Genomic DNA, 26,149 nt, shown 5'->3' on the forward strand with positions numbered 1-26,149 from the left:
TACATCGTGTACGTTTTGTACTTTTATTCAATTACATTTACAAAGTTTTGTAGTCACTAATTCGACACGTACAAATGTAGTTTGCAAAAGAAATTTAAATTATATGATAACCATACAAGCATCATCCGCAGCGTATTGCGCGCATTAAAACACAATTTTGCGTGTGAAAAATAACAGATTACACACAATTTAAGTATTTAATATATCGAAAAATACAATAACTTATGCGTACGTAATTATTAAATTAATATTTGAATGGTGGGTTGCGAGTGATTGGAAAGTAACAAACTATATATTCTCTGCGTATATATATTATAACAACTGTTGCCTATTAATAATATGTAAAATCCGGTTCTTGGATGAAAAAGCCAGCGACATTTCAACTTTCGACGTACGGTTATTTGAACACAAGCGACGAACATGATTACTGCGACTACGATGCGACTGCAATACGTCACGTTATCATTAGATAGTCGACTGACAAATCGTGATATTCATATTCGATCAGCCGGCTGATCACCTTATACCTCACATACCGCAAGTGAAATAAATTTCCAATGTCCAGACTGCAGCGCAAAGTTAGCCAACCACTATATTATGCATAAATACCTCGGTACGATAAAGAATAGATATTTATTTCGTGCTCGTGTTGTAAAACATGGGAATATTCAGTGTGCAAGGGGGAAGGAAATACGAGGATAGGGGGGGAAACAGGATTTCGTTCAACAGGTTACTGCAGCAGGATCTCGTAGTCTGGGAAAGCGACTTCGGCTCCTCCGAAAGGAATGTAGAGGACACCGTGCGAGGCCTGAACTTTTCCGATGGACAAAGTTCCCTCGTGGTTGACACGCCCGACGAAAAGCGGCTCTCCGTCTTCGGATTCCCCGGCAGGCAAAGCGTTGGGGGGAACGTTTCCTCCGGAAGTCGGGACCCACGTACCGGAGCTTCCGCAAAGCACCTGGATTTTATCAAAAATATTACGACTGTTGCCTATCCCCCTGGATTTTCTAAATTTTCGAATCACTAACGGCAAACGTCACGAACCTGGTATTCAGGCTTTCCGTGTTCGGCTCCTCCCCAGGCGATGTAGCAGACGCAGTGGCTGGGCTTGAGCTTGCCAGGAATCAGCGCTCCTTCGTGTCGGGCTCTCGCTACGAAGAGAGGTTCTCCGTCTTGCCCTCCAGCCAGGGCACCGGGAGGCACGACGCCACCGGCAGCGTCAACCCAGCAGCTTGCACCACCTTGCATGGGTGGCTGCATGTAGGCGGCAGGTGCCGACGGTGGGGCGTCTGCGATACGTAAAAAACGTTCAATGCCAGATCCGGTTTCAAGGGAGATGAAAAACAAAGGAGATGTGAAAAAGCGGCACAGGATGCGAATGAGAAACGTTTACGTGTATAAGAAAAATTCAACAATTTGTTTGACCCTGGAATGGTACACTTATTTATTTATTTATTTTTTTTTTTTTGTTTTTCATCAACCACCTAACTATTATACACTGGGGGACAAAAATTTATTGTGTTTATTTTCTCTGTTTTTTTTTTTTTAACGAGGGAAGCGATGGTACCGTTTAAAATTTTTCGAAAATTCGGAGTGTGTCAGAATTTGATCTGAAGGGAGGGAAAATATTGAAAATTTGGCACAGTGACGATGATTTGAAATCAACGTGGGCTACAAACGTACTCCGGTGTAACATTCTAGGGTTGAGTTGAAAGAAATATCGAATTAATGATTAGGTTCAGACAGCACTGTGCCAGAAGAAGTTTCAAAATTTGTCATTATACACATATTTTTATCTTAATATTACAATGTCGAACACACCAAGCCGGTATGACTGGTTTTGAGTTTGATAATATCAATCAAACAACAATTTAAATCTTGTTATTCCGTACTCCTGTGAAATGACTACCGCTCTTTATTTTGATGTAAAACTGGCAATCAGAGTCTAAGTATTTTGCGTTTGTGCCATATTTTCAGCGCATTAGAAATCGTGCGGTAGTCTTTTTACAGAAATTCGAACAGAATTTCACACATCGGGATACATTGTACCTTACACGATGATTTGTTAGCCAGGCCAATCGGCAACACCATTTACGTGACAAACACGCAATAACATTCAACGAAGACAAACTGAGACAGCATGTAGTTATGTGGCAATCACATAAGGTCATTTCGTGAAAACAAACGTGCACGTCCCAAGATACACACAAGTATACAACATGCAACGTATACATACAGACAGAGATCAATACGTTAATTTGTGAAAGATGTTTTTGAGCAGATATTATCATGCGAAGACGGTATAATGTAATAAAGTGAGACGAAAAAATTTGCGAGCTGAAATAGTGTATAAGAGAGTAAGAAAAATAGCCGTAGTCACGTGATTACCAAATTAGAAGAAGGTCAGCCTAACCTTTGATAGTTATTAGCCACTTCATTGTTGTTAACATTATACGTCGCGATAAGCACGGAAGCGATGTCAGCTTACAGAGTTTTTTTTTTTTAAGCAAACAGCACAAGTTTTGCCAATTGTATTATTTCGAAATACAGTCCCATCATCAGTGAACTGCAGCACCATACTATGTACGCACCACATTGTCTTGTATTTGAATTGTCTGCAATTTAATTACTGGCTCCAAGAATTCATTCAAGCAATTTTACTTGACACTTTTCAAAACTATAAATTATTCAATTATGATCAATAGGTTAAATGAAGAATGGTTGAATGGGCAATGTAAAATTATATTAGTCAATATTCGAAGCCATCGTGAAACGTGAAATTAACACATGAATTGCTCAATGAGATGGTCACTGATTTCGAAATATTAAATCACAGCCATTCATATTCGAAAAATCTCGACGGGAGTAATCTTTACTACCGAAACCAGATCCGAAAGGTTCGATACATTTTTATAAACCATCGTTCCACAGCTCCGATCTCGTACAGAATTCTGCATCCACTTCGAGAATGGTGAGCTTTAACTTTCATCGGAATGACAGATTTTGACAATACATCGTTTTCGTAATATCTTTCAATTCACTGTGAGCTTACTTTTTTATCTCCGGTTTTCCTGAGCTGTAAATTACGTATAATTCAGGCTTAGAACAAGACGTATAATTTTCAAGCTGACTATCTCAGGGTGCGGAGAAAATAGGTATATTAAATATATAATTTTATAGGATGTATAAGTGTTTTGATTACCCTGGACATGATTCGCGAAATATCGGATTCTAAGTCTCTGACGTAACGCGGGTAACAAGAGCAAGCGATAATTTTGAACGTGGCTTTAAATTTACGCATATACATACGTAAACCGTACCTACGCATGTGTAGCATCAGCGACAAGATCCGTGTAATTTTGGTCGAAAGTTAACGGATATCATGATTCGAAACACGTATTGTACCTACGTTCATGTCTCAGAGTATCATCATTTTCCGCAATGAAGCTCAAACTGATGGGAATTTTTTTCAACTCGAAGTCCCGAGGCGCTGTTGAAGTTCGGATATCGATACAGCGATTAAATCACTGCAGTCAAATCAAACCAAAGACAGTATCGTGGTACGGATGATGGAACTCTTTGGACATTGATCGAGCACTTGGAGAGATTGATGATTAATTCATTACAGATAACAGCAGTGTTTCACTTGTCAAGTGCCAGATTTGAGAGAATCCATGGTAATTTACATTTCTGCGGTAGGCCAAATCCTGGCGCAGGATGTGCGGGCCTTGGTGGTTGTGTGCCAATCGGTCCTGCTGCCGGTCGGGGAACCAGGACACTCCATTTCCCGGTTGCACCCCAGGCAGTCCGAACACCCACGTAGCTGATGCCGATGGGGTTTGGGTCGCGCCATTCCATGAGCACAAGCCCGTTCTCATTCCCGACACGGACGACGATATGTCCGTCGACCCAAGAGATTGAAAATTTCTTCCGCTCGTTGGCGGACAGGAGGTTGGGCGTCTCGGCGCGAACCTGTCCGGATGATGACGTTTAGGAGCGGGGTTGAAGTTCCGGATTTCAAAAATCCCGAAAGCGCATAACTCGGAATTATTTGATCGCGAAAATTGAAGTCATGGAATCAAGCTTTGAAGAAACAACGAAGCTTCGAATGGCCGGAAACCCGACGGCTCAAAGCTCCGAAATGTAAGGTTCCTAACATTCGAGTTACGATGGAGCAAAGTTCGGAAAATTAAAATATAGTCACACAGCGTAGTTACCTCGACGAATGGGTGTAAGAAATCGAAAAAACCGAAAATCAGAACAACCAGGATTCCGAACGTTAAAATATCGAACATCCAAAACAAAGAAAAATCCAAGTGGTGAAATTTCACCACGCCAAATATTTACAGGACTGAAAATCTTCGATCATTCGGAATTTTGATGTTTCAGATTTTTAAATTTTCTGTTTTTCGCACTTTCGAAACCTTGACATGTCGGAATTTCGCCCTTTCGGGACTTTGAGTATCGGCTTTCGGACCATTCCCAACTCTGATATTTCGTCAAAGTTTGATATCTTTACTTTAAGTTTCGCCACCTAAAAATTCGGAATTTGGCGCTTTCGGAACTTTTTAAATTCGGAACTTCAACCCTGCTTCGATTTAGAAAGGTCCTTCGGACCTTAGACTATAAAAGGACGATACGCGATTCGTGCCAAAGGATTGATATTACAATTTCGCAAAAGTGACGAATCGACACACCGCGATACGAAAAGATCCAATAGTTGAATTTGATCATTCGTGGATTTCTCGTGACGCTAGTTTGAAAAGCGTGGAAAAGCCCGGCTTGGTCGGAACGAGGAAATCCGATGGCACGTTCATATTTCGTTTTGTGATGCATCTATTAATCGTAAGAAGAAAACTTCGAGGATGAACCTTGTCGGGCTGCTTGCGGTCGTATCTGATGACCGAGGCTGTGTTGTTCCATCCGGCTAGCAAAACTTCGTACATCGGAGACGTTTCGCTCTTTCCTTGGGTTAGGGCAATGTGGGCGTTGCTAGGCGCGCTGACCTCGATTTCTACTCTGCCACTTCTCACGGCATGGAAATTGTACTTCAGCTGATCAGCCGTTTTCAGCGTAACCCGACCTTGTCCAACGTACGAATATCCCGGTATTAAAAATTCACTCATTCATTCACCACCCTATCAATTCTGCAAATTTCTTTTCATTTGTCCCGACGATAATGTCCACGGTTAGACTTTACTCTGCTTCCACGCCCGAAGACAAGCAAAACCTGTCATTCCTTCTGTTTTCTACATGCATTACACACTTGTATCGTCAGCTTTGGCTCGTCGTTACATTGAGTATAATTATAACGATTTATCGTTATATTTGTGGATGAGGCTTCCCCTCGGGTCATGCGACGGTCACTAGCCGTACGTCAACAAGAAAATTTTGTACCTGCGTGTAAAACAATCGATGCTGTATAATATAAATACACGATACAAACTGCTGACTGTACCCACGTGGATACGTTAAATTTGAATAACAGCCTACGTCATCCGAGTTATTTCCAGCATATCACACCGTCTACATCGAATTTGGAAAAGGGTAGATTCGAATTACGATCACATCGTGACTGCGACCAATTACTTATGTTCCCAAAAGCAGGCGTGGCCCAGGCAGCGAACGTGAAACATGAGGAGTGTTGGTATGTAAGACAAGATGCAAGTGTGGAAAAAGTGTGTTTGATTTTCGAGCGGTATAGGTATTATAGCGTGTATCTGGGGCGTGCATTGGATATCAAGGTTGTAGGTATGTAACATCGCAAGGTCCGTACGGTAAAACAAGCAAAAACGATATGTTACAAATGGTGAGTCCAGCAAATTTTTTCTTAAAATGTTTCGTACTTTACATACCGCCAAAATAACCGGCAATACACCTGCCTGTGGCAACCAGGTAGTTTTAGGCAGATCCCAAGGTCCGAAATTGGGCCGAAAGGTAGTGGAAAATGTGTTTTTTATCAATATAATTTGTACATGAAATTTTTATCGAAAATCTATTATCCAAAGCCTCCTGTGAACAATCTACAACTTCTTAAAATCTCACTGCTTTTAATGCATCGCATTTCGAAAGTATGAGATTTGATTTACGAAACGATCGACGCAGTGGAAAAATACTGCGCGTTGTCAGACGCAGCTTATGCGCCTACCTTCGCAAGTGAATTTAATCCGATGGTAGAACTCGTCGGCACGTGTGTATAATACTCGACAGGCTTGAAGCATTAAATTTAATATCCTACTCGCCTGTTCGAAGTAACCTTTGATGCAGTGGTTACCATACTGAACACTACAGATTTGAATTCGGACCGCTGATCAAGTGGGACTAAATTTTATAGTCCGGAACTGTGACATGTAGAATAAAGAAGGCGTGTAAAAATCAAATCTAGGTGCTACGCTACTTGCAAATGAAAAGAAATAGTAGTTTTAAAATACTTGTGTACACGTTATACGGTTTATCGTGTCTGCGATAGTCTTAATCTTCCGTGATAAAAATACTGACCTTCGATGATCCATTCTCCAGTCGCACCCCAACCAGTGCAGACACCGAAGTAGCCGATACCGAATGGCTGTGGGTCGGTGTAGGACAAGAAAGGATTCGGTTCATTTTCCCTGCCGACGTCGAGGTTGCCGTTGTACCACCTTTAAAGAAATGTGCAACTATCAATGGAATCGCACATCGCGCGATGCGACCAACGAGTATGGCCGAATTTTGCAACGATGCGGAATTAGCTTCGTCGCAAAATTCCAAGGTCGGAATCCACGTACCGGATCCAGAACCCGCGGAAATCGCTGTCGGTAAGAATTCCCGGGGTATCAGCCTCGGCAACTTCAGGCTTTGATCTGTTCTTGCGGATGACTGACCTTGCGTTGTTCCATCCCCCAAGGAAGACCTGTTGTCAGCATAATGTAACATCCGGTTAGCAATGCTTCACCGTGCAAGAATTCGAACGTTGATGTACCTACGCAAGATGCGAATCAAGGATTTTCAGATTTCTTTTGGAATTTACCTCGTACATGGGATCACCCTCGCTGGGGCCCATGGTTAAAGCAATGTGGGCATCGTGTCCGGCCTTGACACGGAATTGTAGCTGACCAGAAGCTACTGGGAAGAAGTTGTATTGAAGCTTGTCTTCCGTAGTTAGCGCTATGAAACACAAATGAAAGAAAATAGTTATTCGTAGAGTTTGCAGTAGCTATTGTACACCAAACTATGAAAAGTTTTTTTTTTAATTCGCGTACTTATTTTTAACCAAACTGATTGAATTTCTGCAAAAAAACGTACAAACAATGACCTACGCAATTAAAACAGAGAGACGTAATTCAGAATACAGCTGCGTAAATTTGTACATACGTATATAAGTTAAGAATATACAGTCACTGCAAAAACGATGCATTTTGTCTGATAATTCAGTTGCGTACCAGAGGGTAATTAAGCCACATTGAATTAATAGGGACGTTAATAAGAATAATAAAAAGTAACGCGTCTGGCGTCCAGACGCCTCGGCGCCGATGACGCGATCCTGCGGCATAACCATTCGGACAAGGTTATCTGGCAGTGATGCAGGACACCAGAGGATCAATAGCTCAGGTTTCCGAGTTCTTGGCACACATTCTCTGTGTATATAGTAAACACCCCGAGCAGCGAAGCGAACGCGAAAACTAGTGATGAAAATTGATTTCTGTTTTCTTCCACCCCGTAGAACGTGCTGAAATAAAATATCGACACGCGATCCATGGATTCATTTCCACGTCGGTTTTACGGAAGGACAGGAACAAGATAACGAAATAATGAAACGAAAGGTCATTTGGCCCTCGCTCCTGCCGAACTGACAGCTCAAAGTTGACGGGATGCTTGCCGTGCATCATGACGTAAGCTTTGTTGTTGGAACATTGAGAATAAACGCGGCGATTACACTAGGTCATGGCTTTATGGGAAAGTGAAATGAAATGAAATAGGCATCCGTGATGAAGTTCGCGAGTAAAAATTTTCCCATTGAATTTTATGAAATTCGTGGTATACATCGATCCCCACAATTTCTTATCAACTTGAAACTAACACCGAAATTTTTATCACGGTCTGCAGCGTGTGCTCCTAGTGCTGTAATTAATCACAGAGCTCGGTTTCCACTGTAATTATAAAAGGTCGAAAACCCCTGCAAGATCTGGATAATATAGGATCAGCATGCGAAACGCTTCGAAGCTGTCACACCGAGAACAATCGAAGTACGTACAAACAATCTGGCTACACGGGGTCATAACCCGTAATTCCGGTCCTACGGGAAAATATTGCCTCTGATTTTAAGCTGGCGATATTACGCGAAGATGATCCTATAGTAGTTTGCGAACGCGATGCTAAATCTTTCTTGAATTTTTAAAATATAACATCTTCAGAGGCTTACAACAATGGCGGATTTTTTATTCCAATGAAACGCATACCCATATCGTACTTGAACAGCGTCTTTAATAGGTATCCCAGGTCAGTCGTGGAGAAGATCAAAAGTAGTATTAAACCTTTGACGAACAACTTTTTCAGCTGTAGACTTTCCTCCTCTACGGAAGTCATTATATTGTTTAAAAACTATTCACGTTAACACTAACAAGTTAAAAGCAACATATTGCACCGATGCTACTGTAAACAATCGTCAACGTGAAACATTATACGAGTACGCATAACATTGTTCGCTCGTGCTTCAGTTCCAATAGATACGTCAGCCCAAACACTTTTTATACAACATTTTGTTTGTATTATTGTAATCTCTCCATAATCGTTATTTTGCGAAGCGTATTTGTTGTCAACGGTTCAGGTGTCAGCTCTGATCCCCTCCAGCCTTACAAGATCGCGAAACTGATACAGAGATCTGTTGTGATTGAAAATTAATTTTGGCTCATGACCACTACCCGATGAACATGACTACAAACTGAAAGCCGAAGTGAGACGGTAAATAAACGTAAGTTTTATAAATAGTAACTAATGTCATGCAAACGAATATTGTACCCACGTAACGTATAGATATAGAGTCATAGCGACAAATTACATCACTCCTGTAATATAACGACGCGGAGCTGCTCACTGACCAGCGATTCTCAAGCCGGAATTTCGAATTCTTATACGTGTACCGACTGCACTAAAGCTGGTATAGAGAACGTTCGGCTTTATGCAAATTACAACCAGGCACTCAGGCGCTCCGCGTTTAGTGATCAGTTTTTTGATGACCCCGGACTTACCGGAGTATCGAAGGGTGAAATTAACAGTGTCATGGAATTGTTCTGGACGCGGATTCTCAACGTGAGCCAACTTTTCTGGAGAGCAATCGCTAGTCTGCGGAACGGTGTGGGAATGACAATGATTGAATCAGCCTTTGCGGGGTCTCCGGCCCTGGTATAGAGTATAACGTCATCGTGTAAGTTAGGAGCGTTAAAACGCATGCTGCTCAATTCTCGCAAAATAAGTTCGTTGTTTGCCTCGTCGAATCTTCGATTCCGTAACAATCACGGTGTGAAGTCGTAGCAAAGGATAAACGCGAAATAAAAGAAACGTCGCGTACTGAATTAACTGTACTTTGGTGCGCCTCGAAAGGCAACGAGGTCATTGAACCCGCCTAGCAATGCGCTCTCAAGTACGTACCGCAATAATTTGGCACGTGGAGGACGGCCGATGAAACGATAGTCAGTATTTTTAATAGGAATAACGTCACGCCCATTATTTTATTTGAAAAACCGGACGATTTTACATAACATTACATTTTGTCTACAGTTAAGAAGGTGGCGTTGGAACGCGTTATGTGTGCACAGCACCGGGCTCGTAAGGTCATGTGAGATAACCGCCATGGCTTTGAATGTCGCCGGTCTGTCCTAAAAAGGAAAAATTATCGGGTATAACGTAAAGGGAAATCAGAAAAAGATAACACTAAACGAAGCTTGACGCCAGAAACGTTGTGCGCGGTTAAATTAGAAAATACTTTCCTTGTGTGACGGGATAAATGAAAGTATTGGAATTTTTTATTTCAACTACATTCCTGTCGGCGTGAAATTTAAGCGATAATTATAAAGTAACAATTAAGTGATATTTGGATATAAATACGATACTCCGACACGCTTCAGTGACGTAATGCTTCATCAATTACAGTGTGATTGGTTTATAATCCTACTGTATACATATTACGAGATTAAAATTTATAAATTTAATTATTACGATGGGAAGAATTTTTACTGCGCCAAATTAACATATTTTCTAAGAACGTTGTTGGATAATATGGTTCTGGACAATGTGTCTAGTGTTGCAATCTTGCGGGGCGTGCCTCGTCTCTTCAGACGGCAACACAGCATTAACTACAGTCTTGCCCCTGGTGTGCAGGTTCTTTTAGATGCATGAAAACAGTAGCGAATAGCTGAAAAGGCGGTCGGTAAATCGGCTTGAAGCGAACCCGGTTAAACGCCACGTCAGCGATAGCTACGGTGCTGCGTGTATGCAGACAAGTTCGACATAGGATCTCAATGCTGGATCTACGTCATTCATACTTGATGGATTCTCAAAGAGGAAACGGAAATTGGCGCAACACGTATGGTTCAAAGCTCTCATCTCGGCAACGTCGCCGGTCTGTCAAATTTAAGAGAAGATAATTTGTCGCAGAATTACGAGGAGTAATTCATTGGGCACAATTGCACGTAGGCTTCGATTGAATCAGAAGTGATTAAAGTCGGAGATCGCATCATCGCGGAATGAATCGCGCTACGTGACGTATGCATGTCCATCAGTGCAATTATCACCGTTGGAACGAAGGCTCTATTCGTCTTTTGTGATAAATGGGGTCGCGCCTAGAGCTACGAAGTGCTGCTTCGTGCTGCTCTCAGAGCCTGAGTCGAGGAGTATCGCACCGGCGAGCGGAATGCGGGCTGCATTAAAAATAGAAGAACCAATCTTCGGATTTATGCCTCGGAGCATTTAGAATCCTAAGGCTCATATATCGCCTGGACCCAAAGGCGCCTCGATGATCGCATCGCTTGCTCATTCGGGAAGGGAAAATGATGCGTAGTAAAACCGTCCCGAAGGACACTGCTTGCCTAGTCAGAATGCCGGCCGGCTTGTCAAACCGTTCACTGACCACGGAGCATCAGCCCCGCCCCGACTATATTTAGCAGTCACTGGTAAAAAAAAAAAAAAAACACGCCAATAGATCTCTGACGTTTAGCATTCTTGAAACTTTCCGCCATTGGTGTGTATGCAAAAAGGTTGTATCGAAATCCGGGATTTTCTCTGGCTGCAGCTTCTGCGATCGAAATCGAGCACCGATGTTCGATCGGATCTATCGGAGATCGTTGCTATTTTTCTAATCTAATTGTAAGCAAACGCATCATTCGTGCATGGAATTCATTGATTCGATAATAACCGAAACAAATCGTACGTAGGTACAGAATGCCGGTGCGATTGCGTAACCAACTGGTGATAGATTATTGTTTGAAAATAATTTCGGACAACCCGTGACTCGGGTCTTACAAAATTTCCAACTTTACGTATGTATCCCTTAATGCTGAGCACCTGTCGAAACAATTCCGAGCTCGAGAATCTTACCAGAAAGTTCGAAACACGCAACGAAATTCGTTGTATGGGTGTAATGAACTAAACTCTAGGATTACAAGTGAATAATTCACGTAGCGAACTGTTTACAGAGAGGAGTCAAGTCAACTAACACTTTGTCAATTTGATTAACACTTGTGGGATAAGATCTGGAGAATTACTCACTGTGTGCCATGTTTGTTGTCGTACGAAGGCTGCTTTGAACGTTGACAGGAACTGCGAACTAACGCCGCTGAGATTCAAACCGTCACTGTGAACCGTCCGCACAACTTTTCTCCGCGTCGTTGGAACAACGTTGATAAACGCGCATGCGCGTATGCATACACACGGATACGGGAACGCAGAAAAATGCCACTGCAAGTTTGCAGCTTGTTCTTAATTAAAAATTGTGCATGAGTCACATGAGAAGAATAAGTAAATATAGACGCTTGAATAACGATGGACGAAGACTGGAACAAGGTTGTCCGGTAGATTGTAGATCGAAAACAAACCCTGGTAAGCTGTGTAGGTACCCATGGGAATTACACGTCTTGGTCGAAGCTTTAAATTTAATTATATATTTTCGATGCCAGCGTCGTGCTCGATCAAAAGTTTGCGGATTGTGTGGAAAATTTCCACAATATTTTCAGTTCCGCATAAGTAAATAGCGGTAGTCGTTTAACATTTACCTCGCAGCGAATTGAAACTGGAAATCCAGCATCATTAGTGTATTTTCATATTTTTATGTGAATTCTTATTACCTCAAACTAGAAAATATTTAAGCCAGGTAATATACTGCCTTCCCGAGAGTTCGTAAATTTCTATGAATAACCGTAAGAGTTCTATGAATACGTTAAGTGGATTATAACGATCAAACTAAAAGACAATCTGTGCAGGAATAACTTTTCGGGAGATTTAGATGAACTTGGCAATAAATTTTAATAACGTTTTCAAAAACCGTGAGACATTTTCGAACAAAATTTTAGAGTCCTCTAAGGAATACGAGAATGTCATTGTTTTCACCAGAGTTACGGGATCGAATTCTTGTTAAATTACAACACGTCAATTTAATGTAATGCAATGAAAATATTTTCAAGGCAGTACAGTTTGGCGGTGTTATATTGTAACAGATAAGACATCGAGAAAAAATTTATATTGTATAAAAATTACATCGTTCGAGAATCGTGGGAGGTACGATACAATTACTAATTACTTCATTTTCTTTGCCCAAGTGAAATATCGTTGAGCTAATTGTATCGACAAACTTTCTTGCGCTATTTATACTCAGATGCCGAATTTCTTCTTTTATTGACTCATTAAAAAACATGTAGAGATAGAGCTGAATCACGACATAATCGAACGCTTGCGAAATACTCTTGTTGAACATTTTCATCATATTTTAATTTTAAGCGTGATCAAAGACACAGAAACATCGTGTGATTCATTCCAGAGTAATCTACCCGTCTTATAACCTGTCACAGTAAATAATAATACCGCTAATCTCAAGCTTATTATAAGTAACTTTGCGACTCGTTATAATGTATGTATTCAATACTCTGCTTCCATTGTTGGGTAACTGAAATTCCTGCATTCAAATGATACGGGAGATTTTCCATAACGTAGCTTCCATGATAACTACTTGTCACACCACGGAGTGGCACGAGACTTTATTATTAAATACTACATTTGGCTGTGAATTTAGTAAAATATCAGATAATTTCGAACATAACACCGTAGCAAGTAATATTATATCTTTTTGAACGGATTGCCTTGGGTGATCTACGGGTGATTAATAAGCAAGACGAGAACCTAGCCCTGTGAGAAATCACAACGGTGACGTCGCAAGTCGGCAATGATACTCGCGTGACATCACTGGCAGCTAGAGAATATCAAAAACATATTTTGCCTCACCTTTCAACGGCATTTCAGACTGTAAACCTCGATCTCTTCACTCAAATTATTACGGCACGTATAACCGCATCAATCTCCACTGCAACGGGATGCAGGGAAGGACATTCGCAGCAATGATACGCGAGTTACGTCTACGGCCAACAATAAGAACACGTCATGGTTACCACTACTACACCCAAAGTTCGAATTCGTACAATTTTGTGTCCCATCGACCCAAAACGACCTTGATGGCTAATTAGACGACCTCGTGCAATAATAGGCAATAGTGGTTCGAATGAATCATTCATGTAGGCGATCTAACGCGTCATACGTAGGTATGGTGAGTCTGCCGAAACGCAAGCACCATACCGATGCGACTTGCCCGTTTGACCGTTGCCTGGTGCGCATTTTCGTTATGCGAGCATCCGTACAACGGCGATTAAATAAGTATATCTACAGCGGCGTTTGTAGGCGTGCATGAAAATGGCATGAGGAAATGGTTACGCTGTGTTCACAGAGGCGCTTCCCTTATGATTTGCGCAATTTACACGGTTGTCGAAACGACAAAAATCGTTACCAAGCTGTAGTGGCCCTCTTTCTTGCGTCGTTATATCCGAGGTGAATGATTATTGCCACACAATGGTGCGTCCTATAATTAATTTACCGACGGTGCGACCGTTGCATCTGTGTACGCAGAGCCGATAAATTTTCCGCTGCTGAAACATTATAAATTATTCAGTCCACGTAACGTGACATATAATTTTAACGGCGCTAAATTGAAAACCGTAATCGTTGCGATGGCTGTGCTACTGCACAGGGTCCTTCCGAAAGGATGTTTACGAGTATCTGTAATATGATAAATCGTATTCGGGACGTAAGCGTATTATGGATTAAAACGACTTTAAATTTCAAGTTCCATAACAAAATACCTCACACGATTAAGAATGCAGCGTTTCCCTTTTGACTGTACATATTTCAATTTACATCTACGAGACATCTGACTTTTGTGAAATCCCGAGATGAGGTTACTGAGTAATTTATTGGAGCTACTAAATTCACGTTTAATTCTTCAGGTCAAGCCTGAGAGATCAGACTACTAACAGGACTCTGAGTTCTGAACGAAATAGAACTAACAATAAGTGCAATCCGAAAACGACCTCCTCCCGAGACTTGGTTGCAGCGGTGTCTCGGAGCTGTTGTCTGACATGTACGGGTAGAACTCACTGCCTGACCGTGCGCGCATCATTTCACTGTCTGACTGGCACGGGTAGCAGCCACTGCCTTACCATTACGTCTTATGTATCACGCGTTTTATCTACGGCCGGCTTGCCTGGCTGGTACACGCAGCTTTCACTGCCTGAGTATTAACTGAACATCTACTGACGGGCTGCAGGTTCAACAGTGGCTAACTAGGATAGAAGCGACTACTGATATCTTGTCGACGCTCAGTGATCAGGCACCGATGGCTGTCGTGCTTGCTGCAGGTATTTGACACCGGATTAGCGCTCTGCGCATTTGTTGGTAAGAAAATTAAAGTTTAACAGGGACGTAACTAAGCATTTAGAGGCACGGACGCAGATTGGGTCACCTGTGTACATAATGAAACATATTTTTCCAACGAAATATTACGAATTAATTTTTTACCCACTGTTTCAGGGGCCTCTGGACAATGCCCCGGCTTCGGCATCCTAGTTATGCCCCTGATGTTTAAGAGAGATTATTGATAATTAGTTGAATACGAGCCATCAGCCGGGTGAAAAATATTTACCTATATATAAGAGACTCTTGACTTGCTCACTGTTTTGTTTTTTGTTATTTTTTATCGAATCCACATCACCTTTTTTACCCTGTGTCGATGTTCATGATATTCGGAAAAGTACATAAATTGTCCTTTGCATTGGCCACACATACTGGTCCGATCTCGTGTACATATCGTAATTAATTGGCGCCTGGCCATGAGACACATTTTGATATCAACTGGATTGCCAAACAGCAGTAAAACATTTCACCGGAAGTCGCTAACTGTTAGTTGTCTGTAAATTGTGGGAAACTAGAAATACGTTTTACAGCATAATCAAGGCGAAACGTGTGCGCTGATGATCGCGGCTAAGTTGGGTAACGAAGAATCTGCAATGGTTTCAGCGTTCGAACATCGCTTGTGGCTCCGAATCGGCATGTAAATATGTTCTGATTTAATACTCAATTACTTTAACAATTTTGTGTGTAGCAAATACTTGATCAGTTTCACGTGAATAAATATAACATTTTCCCGCCCACTCTTCAGCTGACTAAAAATATGCTTCTTATATTTGAAACGTGCGCAACTGATAATGCACAGATGGTACACATTATTTTGTATGCGTAGCGCCTGCAGATAGAGTGAAAAATGGAGAATCTCTTTCAACAAATATTAACTACTCATTATTTTCCTCCATGCATATACCTATTCTCTCTTATCTACATAATGAGATAATTATGCAGAAGCGAAAAGCTTCCCAAATTTAAATTGAAATCATGGGCCGTTTGCATGCACAATGCGCTGTACTCGTAAGTCGTAATGACCAATCGTAGCATTTTGTTTCTGACTTGATTGTCGCGAAGAAATCGCCTGAAGGATGTCGTCTATTGACGCTCCTGATTCGTCCACAAAATATCTCGCCAATGACGAGTGAATGTGAAACGAAAGAGTAATGTATTCAACCATATGGCACTGCGCGTGTTCACACTTGTAATTTTTTCCCTACAGTCGGCTTGCGCTTTGACGTGCGGCACAGCATGTAAATTAACAATGATTCGCTATCGGTCGACGCGCTGCAGTGAAACATATTCAATAATACGTAGATACGCGTATAAGTAACTAAGCTGCTCGCAGCTTCACCTGAAATTTGCGTTGATAACATGTACTTAAATAAAGAAGTGATAATATGTAGCCAAGGTTCGAGATGCATACGGCACCATACCATATTTGTAGTTTTGCTATCTTTGCGTTCTTACCTACATTTAAGGACTTGCTGGACAAAGGAAACTATATTTGTAACAGATCCAGTAACAAGGCTGCAAAGTAAGCAGCTTCATTAATTTTGCATCGGCGAGATACAGACGAGTGAAAAGTGCGCAATCATGTAGACCAGTTTGTTCAGCCATATTACTACAGTCGACCACTGCACAGCCTGCACAGCATCTGGTTTAAGAGAACTTGAGTTAATCCTACATTGAGCGCCACGTAACTCTCGTATTTATAAACCTTGCCTTTCTCGTTTGTATGAGAAAAGCTACAAGCCTGCGGGTTCGTTGAAGTTGCCGTTCGTCAGAAACAAAACAAGCTGCTTTCAGACACTTGTTTCTTCGTCTTTTGCAGCACCTGACGCACACGAGTTGCGGTCGGTTAGACCGTGGTGGCATTCAGTGCGAAGGCATACATATCCTCGAAAACAAGCAAAGGTGAAAGGTTTCGAAAGAATACCGTACAAAGATGCATTGCGTCATTGGTAGAATTCGTAAAGCAATCGAATCTGGTTATATCCAGATTTTAAACAGCTTTATAACAGAGTGGCCGCTTATAGCTTGTCACAATTCGTACACGCATCGCCGGTCGCATTTGATTATTTTTGTTTCTTTTTATCTCTCTTTTTAATAAACAGCCAACGTTACGTGCGTGATTAATTAATCTGTACTGACGCGCACGTTGAGTCATTCATTAGCGTTACTTACTATCCAGAATCGTTCACCTAGTCGGCAAAGGTGACGAATGCCGATTGGATATATGCGCTATAGAAATAAATGTAAGGTACCATCAGTGCGGCGTATTGTGCGTAGGTTTTGAATAAACAAACTTCCCAACACGGCATCGTTTCCTGCCGTCTTCATCCGTAGTACCTTACGAATTTTATTCTTGCCGTTAACGTGCATGTCAATGCGAAAATCAAAATGCAAACGAAAACCCTTCAAGATATATGTGGCCACTGTATTTCGGGCTCAGCGTTATCCTCGATTTTAAAAGCTGTACAGAGGCTTGCCATTTGATCCGCAAATACCAAGAAGGAGAAGGATCACCAATCCGACACGTATTCCCCGAAGTCATTAAACACCCGTAAGCCGTTTACTACACCAGAAACTACCGGCCAGTATATATTTGATCTAAAAGATTATTTTTTGCCTCTTTTAATTATAAAACAACTGAAAATTTTCCACGAATACGTTTTAGAGCGAACGACACGTTGATCTTCGATCAAAGAACTTGTAATGTATAGTGCGGAATTCTAATGGTCCGATACGACGGAGTTAGTTATCGTAAAGTTTTCTTCTTTCAATTGCGAAAGCTTCTCACGGTGGTTTAATGTAAAAGTTAATCGTACCATCAACGAAATACAAAAACTGTCAGCTGTCCGCTGCAAATCGGAATAGACGGAGCCGCTCGTTCGTCTTCTTCCCTCTGCCAGCTTATTCATTTCGTTATTTATTTTTGCACCACGCGCGGTCTGCTTTCGCACAGCCTTGATTTCCTCCAGGCGTCCCTGAGGCTTCAGGCCTCGCAGAGTTGCGGACTAGCAACCGGTTCACTAGACTCGTGACTCGGTTAGTTGCCGTGCTGTCTACATTTTTATTTACCTACGGTTTGAATAGCTTTGCAGAATTTCTTTCAGCGTATGCGTCTCGTTTATAACACCTACACACATCACTCAATAGCTGCCTACTGCGCACATCCACATGTTTAGAGGCTGTAAACTCGACAAATGTTGATAATTCACACGTTACGACGACATATCCGTTACAAAACTTGAAACGGTTCTTGGATATTATCTAGGTATTGTTAATCATCGACACTTTGATGCGGATCATGTACGGGCAATTGTTGCACAAGGACAAATGAACATCTAAAAAATAAGAATATTCTCTTGTGACAGCGCAATTTTGACTTGATTACAATTCATTACGATCCTCAATAACGACTATTTCCGTTTGTCAAAGAGGTGTGAAACAATTGACCATTATTATGATTAGATTTTAAAATGAACAGATAATCATTTCACACCATCATATGTAGTTATGTTTTTCTTGTCTTCGAATAGAGTTAATTAATGGTTCAAAGTTTCTCGCGCGGAAAATGTCGGCAACAGTTGAAACTAGGACAAACGGGAAACTTTTAGGACGGAAACGAAGCAACAGGTGGATTCCCAATTGAAATTTCACAATACCACGCGTACGTAAAGCAAATATTCCTGAATTTTGATAAATGTGCCTTTATTAGTTTTTCACTATCACAGTTGACGCTAAGCCCAATTACACAGTCTTCTATAGGTATGTTAAAGACTAATGTTAACAGGAATGATTATCATCTTTTTTCCAAGTTACATTTTACTGCGGGTACAGTTATCAATAAATGTAGTTGCCAGTATTTTTTTGAAGTCGTTTTATTAGCTTTCTTGATGGCTATGTTTATGGAACGAAAGTAGCCACAGATGCAAATGATCGCTGATGAATGACATCGTTTCATTCGTACGGCTCTATTTGTTCGTCAAAATTGATTAGAACATCTTTAGTAGGCGTATAAATGATGTTACAGTAATTTTTTAATTTGTTCATTCATCTTATAATTTTTTCGATTTTTATGAGACTAACTGATTATGATTCACATTTCACTCCACAGCATAGTCTGTGATTATAATAAATTTCTTAATTGCAATATGCAAAAACGATAAATATTCATGAACTGTTCGCATCAGAAATTTTCAAACTAAAAAGTTTGACAATTCGCGACACAAATAAATAAACGTGCATGATTATGAAGTAAAACAACAACACTATACACCTATAAGCAAAGATTACAATATTACGTGTGTGTAAGCTATAGAGATGAATATATGTAATAGGTATGAATATAATGGGTATAATATATTTAGATAAGAGACTTTCACTGCATAATATATGTATATGTATGGCGTGCATGCATGATAATAAATTGATTAATATAATATAATATACATTTTAAAATGTTGTAATTTTGTAAAATACATATATAATAGTCTTGAATTAAAACAAAGCTTCGTAGGTATGCTGCATGTATGTGTCGCAGTGTGCGGGTTAACAATGAAAGATGTTTTTAAATACAACGCAAAGAAGGTGCAGAGGTGGGGCAGAAGATGACTGTGAGAAACGTCACAATTTACGAAAATATAAAATAATTATTTACAGTAGATCCACTCTGAGTGTCTGGTCAATTTTTTTCAACGTCAAATTCAAATTTCTCTTGCTCGCATTTGAAAATTTAAAAACCGCAATACTGAGTAAGCGTTCTTAGGCAGAATCTACCGCACCGTTTTCGAATCGTCAGTGTCTGCAGAATCAATAGAGCTGTTGGATGCCCACGATTTTATATAATCAAGTCACGTGCATCACTTGACAGTTGCAGATTACTTTATGCCGTGGTTATGATCGCGTGCCGTTGAAATTGAAGCGATACGGAAGAATGAAAATTGATTACCTTTTCAAAGACAGTATCATGTATCTCAAAGATATTGCGTACGTGTATGTATATATGTGTAGGTATTATGTGTAATAGGTATTATATAAATAAACGAAGTCAGAAACCCTTAGGATAACGTAACAAGATACGATATAATGGTATAGAAGATACAACATATAATAGTGTGGTATAATATTCATATATATACGTCTGTGTATGTATGTATAATTATATATAATTCGTTAAATATCATAGCATGGTCAATTCTCTAATCGTTTTAAAAATTTTCGGACAAGGCCGTAAATTGTATACATCAACTATTAAAAGACTACAAGGTCTGTATAACTATCCTATAGATACTAAAAAGTTAGAACAGCTCATATGTGTGTTTACTATTGCTGAAATGACGGCGAAGACGGAAATCGGCCAATGTTGGGTTGGAAAATTTAATCGAAATGTCAAAAGCATGCAAATAATCAATTTCAAGAATACCCTTCAAACCAACCACGACAAGTATCATTCTATTTCAATTTCAATTATGGTATTCCTGTATTATAGTACCAACACTCAATAGAGTTTTATTTTTTATCCTTAGTAACTTGAAACCATTTATTGTTTTACCGCTTATCTCAATTGTATTGTACAATATGTATAGGTATCATGTATTAAAATGTATAATATTAATTTTAAGTAGGCACAGACATCAACCTATCAGATCTGACAATGATTAACATCAAGGACGACAGTATTTATATATCCTATCAATAAACCGGCTGCAAAAATTCATTCAAAAGAAAAACAATGTTTATAATCCAAAACCGTTCGATTTTCGTTTAGTTTTGTTCGCATTTGCGAATAAGTTACTTCAATCCTCACTCTCAAGGAAAAAAAACAGAAAGAAAAGTCTATATATAACCAGATATTGAATTTTCTTGATTAAATCTACTTCTTCCGTATCACGTATGCGGGTTTTTCTCCACATACGTTACGGATATATATAACTACAACGTTTCGGGTCCTCTCCAGCTTGTGTATTTAAAGTAACATCGAAACGCGATTTCAATTTTACAAACCGTGTGTAGTCCATCCCCGCATGTTGGTTAGACAAGTAAATAAATATACGTACACTGTAACGTGCACATATATTCATGTATCTAACTATATTAAAGCTGTTTTCAACCAATGAGGCTGTGAAGATTATATTTTCTTCGAAAACCTTTCGCACCGTCTTCTAAAGATCTTGAAAATTACGACCAAGATAGCGTTTACAACAACGTATATCTTGTACGTATTAAATATACTCGAAAGTTAGCACGCATTTTTAACAGACTAGCGTTGATTGATTTAATCCAGCGCCTAACCACATGACAAATATAACATAATCTACTATACGAATAATCATAATAATGTACGCTGCGTTCTCCCCATAATAATACATATTAACCCACCGTTCGCTTTCAAGCCGCGCTCAAATCTCTCGTCATAAGTATATTAATTAAATTTTTAACGGATGACAAATCTATATACTTCTACCTGCATATTTTCGCTACACTTTATATTTCCTAGCTTCTTTAAGTTTTATTTACTTCTTTTGTGTTATTTATATCGTACACGTCTTCGTGTTCTGCATGATTTGGGCGAGAGATTTGAACACGACCTAAAAACTAACTCCCCCTCCCCACCCCTCCCTCCCCCCTCCTCCCCTCGATGGCCGGCAAAGACACATCCCAAATACTCCTCTGCGTTATACCTGCAAATCTCCGTTCTTCCATAAATAGCGAGGCCCAAGCGCACGATTCCTTCCCTTTTTAGAAGCTTCCGCACTCGCGAAGAACGCGATTGCCGAGCGGCAGTGGCGGGCGGAAGTTGTTGATCACCTATGGGAGAAGAAAAATAAAAAGAAATTATAATGACAATCACGGTAAGGCTTGTGAGAAAACAATTTCCGTATAGGATATGGGAAAAGTGAATGTCAACATTTGGTGACAACAATTTGTTGAGGATTATACGATACACAGTTAAAGTATAATAGTTGGAGTAACGATGTGATTGACGAACTTATTTATCATTCGGTTTCAGAATAGAAAATCACGCTCAGTGAATTTATGGATAACAATTAAATCGTTCGTACGATAGTGACGGAGAAAGAATCATTTATTCTTCGACTAATTGTACGTTGTGATTTAACTCGAAACCCGCACCTAATGCAGTTTGTAATCAATTCGCGGTTGATTGAGATTTTCTTCATTTTATAGTCTTGCACATTATTCGCCTTGAACGTTTTTCTTTTACTTCTATGCAACGACCGTTCTTCAATATTACGTTTTTAATAATACTGCTTCGGATTCTTTTTTCCGAGTACATCATGTTAATATTATCTTTTCATAGGCGTTTAATCAAACCAATGTACGAGTTTACATGTTATACAATAATCCGAGCTTATACGACGAGGTGCGTGCTTATAAATAAATAAACGTCCATGATTTCTACACACGTATCACGCCGGTTCACGATTCAAGTTCAACGGTCGTTTTTAAATCTCTGCACGACCGTGTAAGTGCCTCGTTTTTTCCTCTCGCCTTCTGTCGGATTCTCTTGTTTTTTGTGAGTCTTTTTTTTTTAACAAGTACTCCGAGTACAACTCTAATCTTACATAACATATCCAGCAGCGATGCGAGGCTATTAATGTCTTGGAATTTAATGCGATTACCGAGAATTTGGCACGTTTCGAGTTTTGTCTGCTGCTGTTTTTCCAATAACCGATCCAACGAATTTATCCGAGAAATTCACGTATATCATCATGTTCATCACTTCCGCCAAAGAGAAACTCGAGCTTAGGAGAATAATAAAAGTAAAAAGAAATCAATCGTGGTAGATTATATAAGGAAATAACTTACAGCTCCGTGATTCTCGTGACAGGGACATTCTTCGTCGCGCGTGAACTTCCTCAGGTTACGGAAGATGTTCAACTGATGGTGAGAGACCTCGATGTACTTCTTGAACAATATCCAAGTAACACTCTCGTTGCAGGGTGGTGTTGTCAGTGAGCCCAAATACGTCCAATACCCATTGTCGTCGGCTAAAGTCAAAAGTGAAAAGAAAACGCGTCTAAAATACTGTAGACAATTTGTTACTTTTTTTTTTTTTTTTTTTTTATACAACGTCGGTTGAGAGTTGGCTGACGCAGGTTGTCTGCAATTAATTATTAATTTATGTCGTACCGCCTATTATACATAATTTAGGTCGAATTACCGAAACATTCACAGTCGACACTATACAAAGACTATGCTAAAACCTAACGAGTCCTAATTTGTTAAAATGCGTACGAAGCAGGTTTGATGTTGTTACTGATAGCGACGAAGCGTAATAAAACAGTCATAAGTGTCTAAATACTCGTTTACAGCGCTGATCACCGGAAATGTTACGCAAAAGTTTCCATCGTTTTACTTTACAACTTCAACGAAACATTCGACGGTAATTTGATCCATATATTTGAAAAAAATGGTTTTCTAGAAATGGGTTAATGCTTTTTATCACATTGTGAGACATTCGTGACCAACGCCTTGCCTCAAATTCGTACAATAGAGACATTATTTACTCACCTTGCAAATTGCACTTGCTCTCGTGCCGAATGATTCGATCTGCCCAACGCATGCAAGGGTTTAAGCATCTCTGGCTACCGGCTCGGCCACTGCGAGCTACTCGAGCACAATACGTCACAGATGCAGGGCACAAAGGTTAGTAAGTATGTAAGTAAGTAAGTAAGTAAGTAAGTGAATACAGGGAGTGATGGTGATACTGTTAAAGATTGAGGGGTGAAAATTGCAGGATGATTACACGAGTTACGAGTTATGAATTATTATACAACGTTATTATATACGTAGGATTGGAACAGTGACGGACCTTGACCTGGCTATCCGATCTAGCCGCCCGAACGTTGTATAGTTATTATTTTAAATAAAAGGACAGTAACGCGTCTCGGGACATTCGCGTCGTACTTTTGGACACGTCCCGAGTCTTCGTGGTGTATATTTTGAATATAATGTAATTGATCACTGCAAGGACAGATAATGACTACTGACCGTATCAATTGGCGCGAGAAAATCAATGTCAAAGAATATTGAAGGATAAGCGAGAGTAATTCCGAAATGAAATCAGGGCAGTATTTCAAAGTCAAGATTTGGATCATTCGACGTTCGATGATTCAAGCACGACGTATTACCGTGGCATGAAACCTTGATTTCAATTTGTTTCAAAAGTTTTTCCTCGAGTTCCGTAAAGATCGGTATGTAACGCTTGTACATGTAAGAAAGGCGAGTTTTATTTAAAGAATGGACGAAAAACAAGATAACTGCCACAACGGGGGACAATCCGAGTAAAAACTGTATCCGCGTACAATTTCTGTCCATTATGTAATCCGCAAAAACTACTTTTCACTTAGGTTTATAGAAAATAAAGTTTGCAAGTATGTAAAGAAACAATTCTATAAATGTAATGTGTGGTTACATAATGTCGTCCATTGAAAATTTGAAAAATTACCAATTCGCTTTTACGCAAATTACACATAATTACATTAGCAGGGTTGCCAAATTTTCATGCGTTAAATTACTGCCACTATAATTCGTCAATATTACAGGAACGAATCATGCCTAAGACGACGGGAACTGAATAAGAGAAAATGGGAAGTTTTTTTTTTTTTAGTTTCATACTTTTAAATCAATCGCAAGCAGGATATACGATGGTTGAAAATAGAGAGGATTAGGAAGAAAAATTAGGGTGGAGAATAAGTTTGGCGAAATGTACGAGGTAACTAACATTTAAGAAAGGTGAACTTACCGGGTAACAGCTTGCTAGGATCGATGTTTTCCGTGATTTTAACGACTTCGTCGCGGTGAGAGACGTACGGCAGAAGACGAGCGATCTTGTCCATCTCCTCGTGGGTCTTTCCCACCTGAAACCGAGAAAGAAACCCGTGATCGATCGATCTCTATATTCAAAATTACATATTAATTATATACGAAACGAAAAAATGATTCTGACAGCAAGCCCCGTGCGGTCAGCTTTAAGACACGTAAAAACCGCATGTGGTTATTTTATATTCAACACCTTGTAAGGACATTTATAGGTACCACGAACAGCGATACGTTGAATTTAAGTCTTATCGGATAATTGAGACATATAAGTATAGAGGTGGAATAATGGAATGCGGCATTTGCAAATTTATCGCTTATCAATTACCCTTTATTCAATTAGCACCGACGGATCGCATACATGTGCAGAACAATGGCGCGGGATGGACGTTCGGGCAGAGAGACGACCTCGGCACATGGGCGAAGGATCGTAAACTTCTGTCTGATTTTATGTCTGAATCGACGAGAGAATGAATTTTGAAATAAAAATGGCAATAAAGCTCGCTAAGAAAATAGAGATAGGTCGATTATCCGCGATTCGGTGTTTACGGAAATGTACGGAGAAATAAGTTTAACAAGTCGGTGATCGGGGACACGGTATTAACGCAACAACGAGGTCGTCACGACAAACATGAGAAACAGTGGCACAGTTTGATCGAATCCTTTGTTGTCCATTCGGCGAAGCGGCAAAAGGCGGCAGAAAATAAAGCCAAGAATCGCATGCATAAAGGATATCGCAAGTAGAAGTCAGAGACCTATAAAATAATCACGTATAAGAAACGGCATAGCTAAATGACATCGATCGAAATGATTGGGAACTAATGGGTTGCTGGCGTGATTCTTTCCTTATTTTGTATTCTACTTCTTCTTTTCATTCTTTGTCTTTGTCATCGGCATTGCTCGTTCTGCGTACATGTGTAGTTTTTATTTTCCTCGTACTTTGTGAGATAAAGTGTATGTATATGAAACAACGTGTAGCTGGAACTCGTCGTTAATGACGACGTCACGGTCGGTATATTTATCCGAGTAACCGCGGTGTACGACCGTGAATGAAAAACTCGTTTCTCTGATATAACGATCGTGATAAAACACAACCTAACCCAACCTAGCGCTGTACCATGTGCTGCCAGATTAAATTAACGCCTCTCTTAATTCCTGCGCCATAATATTGTTAAACCAATTGTTTGAAAAGAGTATTTTTTACTTTGAATTCGATTTCGCACCATATTTATAACGAACGCGTCATCGACTTAAATTTCAATCATTGACAAAATGAATACAGTAGCCTTTAGGAGTACGATAATTTGTGCGAACCGAATCGAGTAATTGGTAA

At 40.0% G+C, this 26,149-nt stretch overlaps 2 protein-coding genes across 5 annotated transcripts in view; both read right to left on the reverse strand.

Moving 5' to 3' along the window:
* Positions 1–9: 9 nt before the first annotated feature.
* LOC107220129 lies at positions 10–11,894 on the reverse strand. Of its 3 annotated transcripts, none has more exons than XM_015658586.2 (8): positions 11,740–11,894; positions 7,007–7,143; positions 6,765–6,889; positions 6,499–6,638; positions 4,872–5,083; positions 3,687–3,972; positions 1,045–1,289; positions 10–958 (listed from the first exon to the last, which is right to left on the reverse strand). In XM_015658586.2, the coding sequence occupies exons 1-8, from the start codon at positions 11,747–11,749 to the stop codon at positions 731–733; spliced, it is 1,383 nt and encodes a 460-aa protein (XP_015514072.1). In that variant the 5' UTR covers positions 11,750–11,894; the 3' UTR covers positions 10–730. The 3 variants fall into 3 exon arrangements, with proteins under 3 accessions (XP_015514072.1, XP_046590288.1, XP_046590293.1); XM_046734332.1 differs by lacking the exon at positions 11,740–11,894 and adding an exon at positions 8,436–8,577; XM_046734337.1 differs by lacking the exons at positions 3,687–3,972; positions 4,872–5,083; positions 11,740–11,894 and adding exons at positions 5,856–5,882; positions 8,436–8,577.
* Positions 11,895–18,667: 6,773 nt separating this feature from the next.
* The window catches only part of LOC107220134 (carbonic anhydrase 2), a 31,436-nt gene continuing 23,954 nt past the window's right edge, over positions 18,668–26,149 (reverse strand). Inside the window, exons 5-8 of one of the 2 annotated variants that reach the window (XM_046729925.1) lie at positions 24,743–24,857; positions 23,509–23,604; positions 22,804–22,985; positions 18,668–21,783 (exon numbers count right to left, since the gene is read on the reverse strand). In XM_046729925.1, the coding sequence (XP_046585881.1) occupies positions 21,715–21,783; positions 22,804–22,985; positions 23,509–23,604; positions 24,743–24,857 (462 nt within the window). In that variant the 3' untranslated portion in view covers positions 18,668–21,714. The remainder of the gene's footprint in view (positions 21,784–22,803; positions 22,986–23,508; positions 23,605–24,742; positions 24,858–26,149) is intronic. The other variant, XM_015658594.2, reaches the window with a different exon arrangement.

Source organism: Neodiprion lecontei, chromosome 1 (assembly GCF_021901455.1).
Source record: "Neodiprion lecontei isolate iyNeoLeco1 chromosome 1, iyNeoLeco1.1, whole genome shotgun sequence".
Lineage (NCBI taxonomy): Eukaryota > Metazoa > Arthropoda > Insecta > Hymenoptera > Diprionidae > Neodiprion > Neodiprion lecontei.

Coding starts and splice junctions, on each gene's coding strand:
- LOC107220129 (XM_046734332.1), bottom strand. CDS start 8,562: ATGACTTCCGTAGAGGAGGAAAGTCTACAGCTGAAAAAGTTGTTCGTC. Junction 6,890..7,006: donor AGGGTGATCCCATGTACGAG/GTAAATTCCAAA, acceptor TGCTGACAACAG/GTCTTCCTTGGGGGATGGAA. Junction 5,084..6,498: donor TGGAGAATGGATCATCGAAG/GTCAGTATTTTT, acceptor ACGTTGGACAAG/GTCGGGTTACGCTGAAAACG.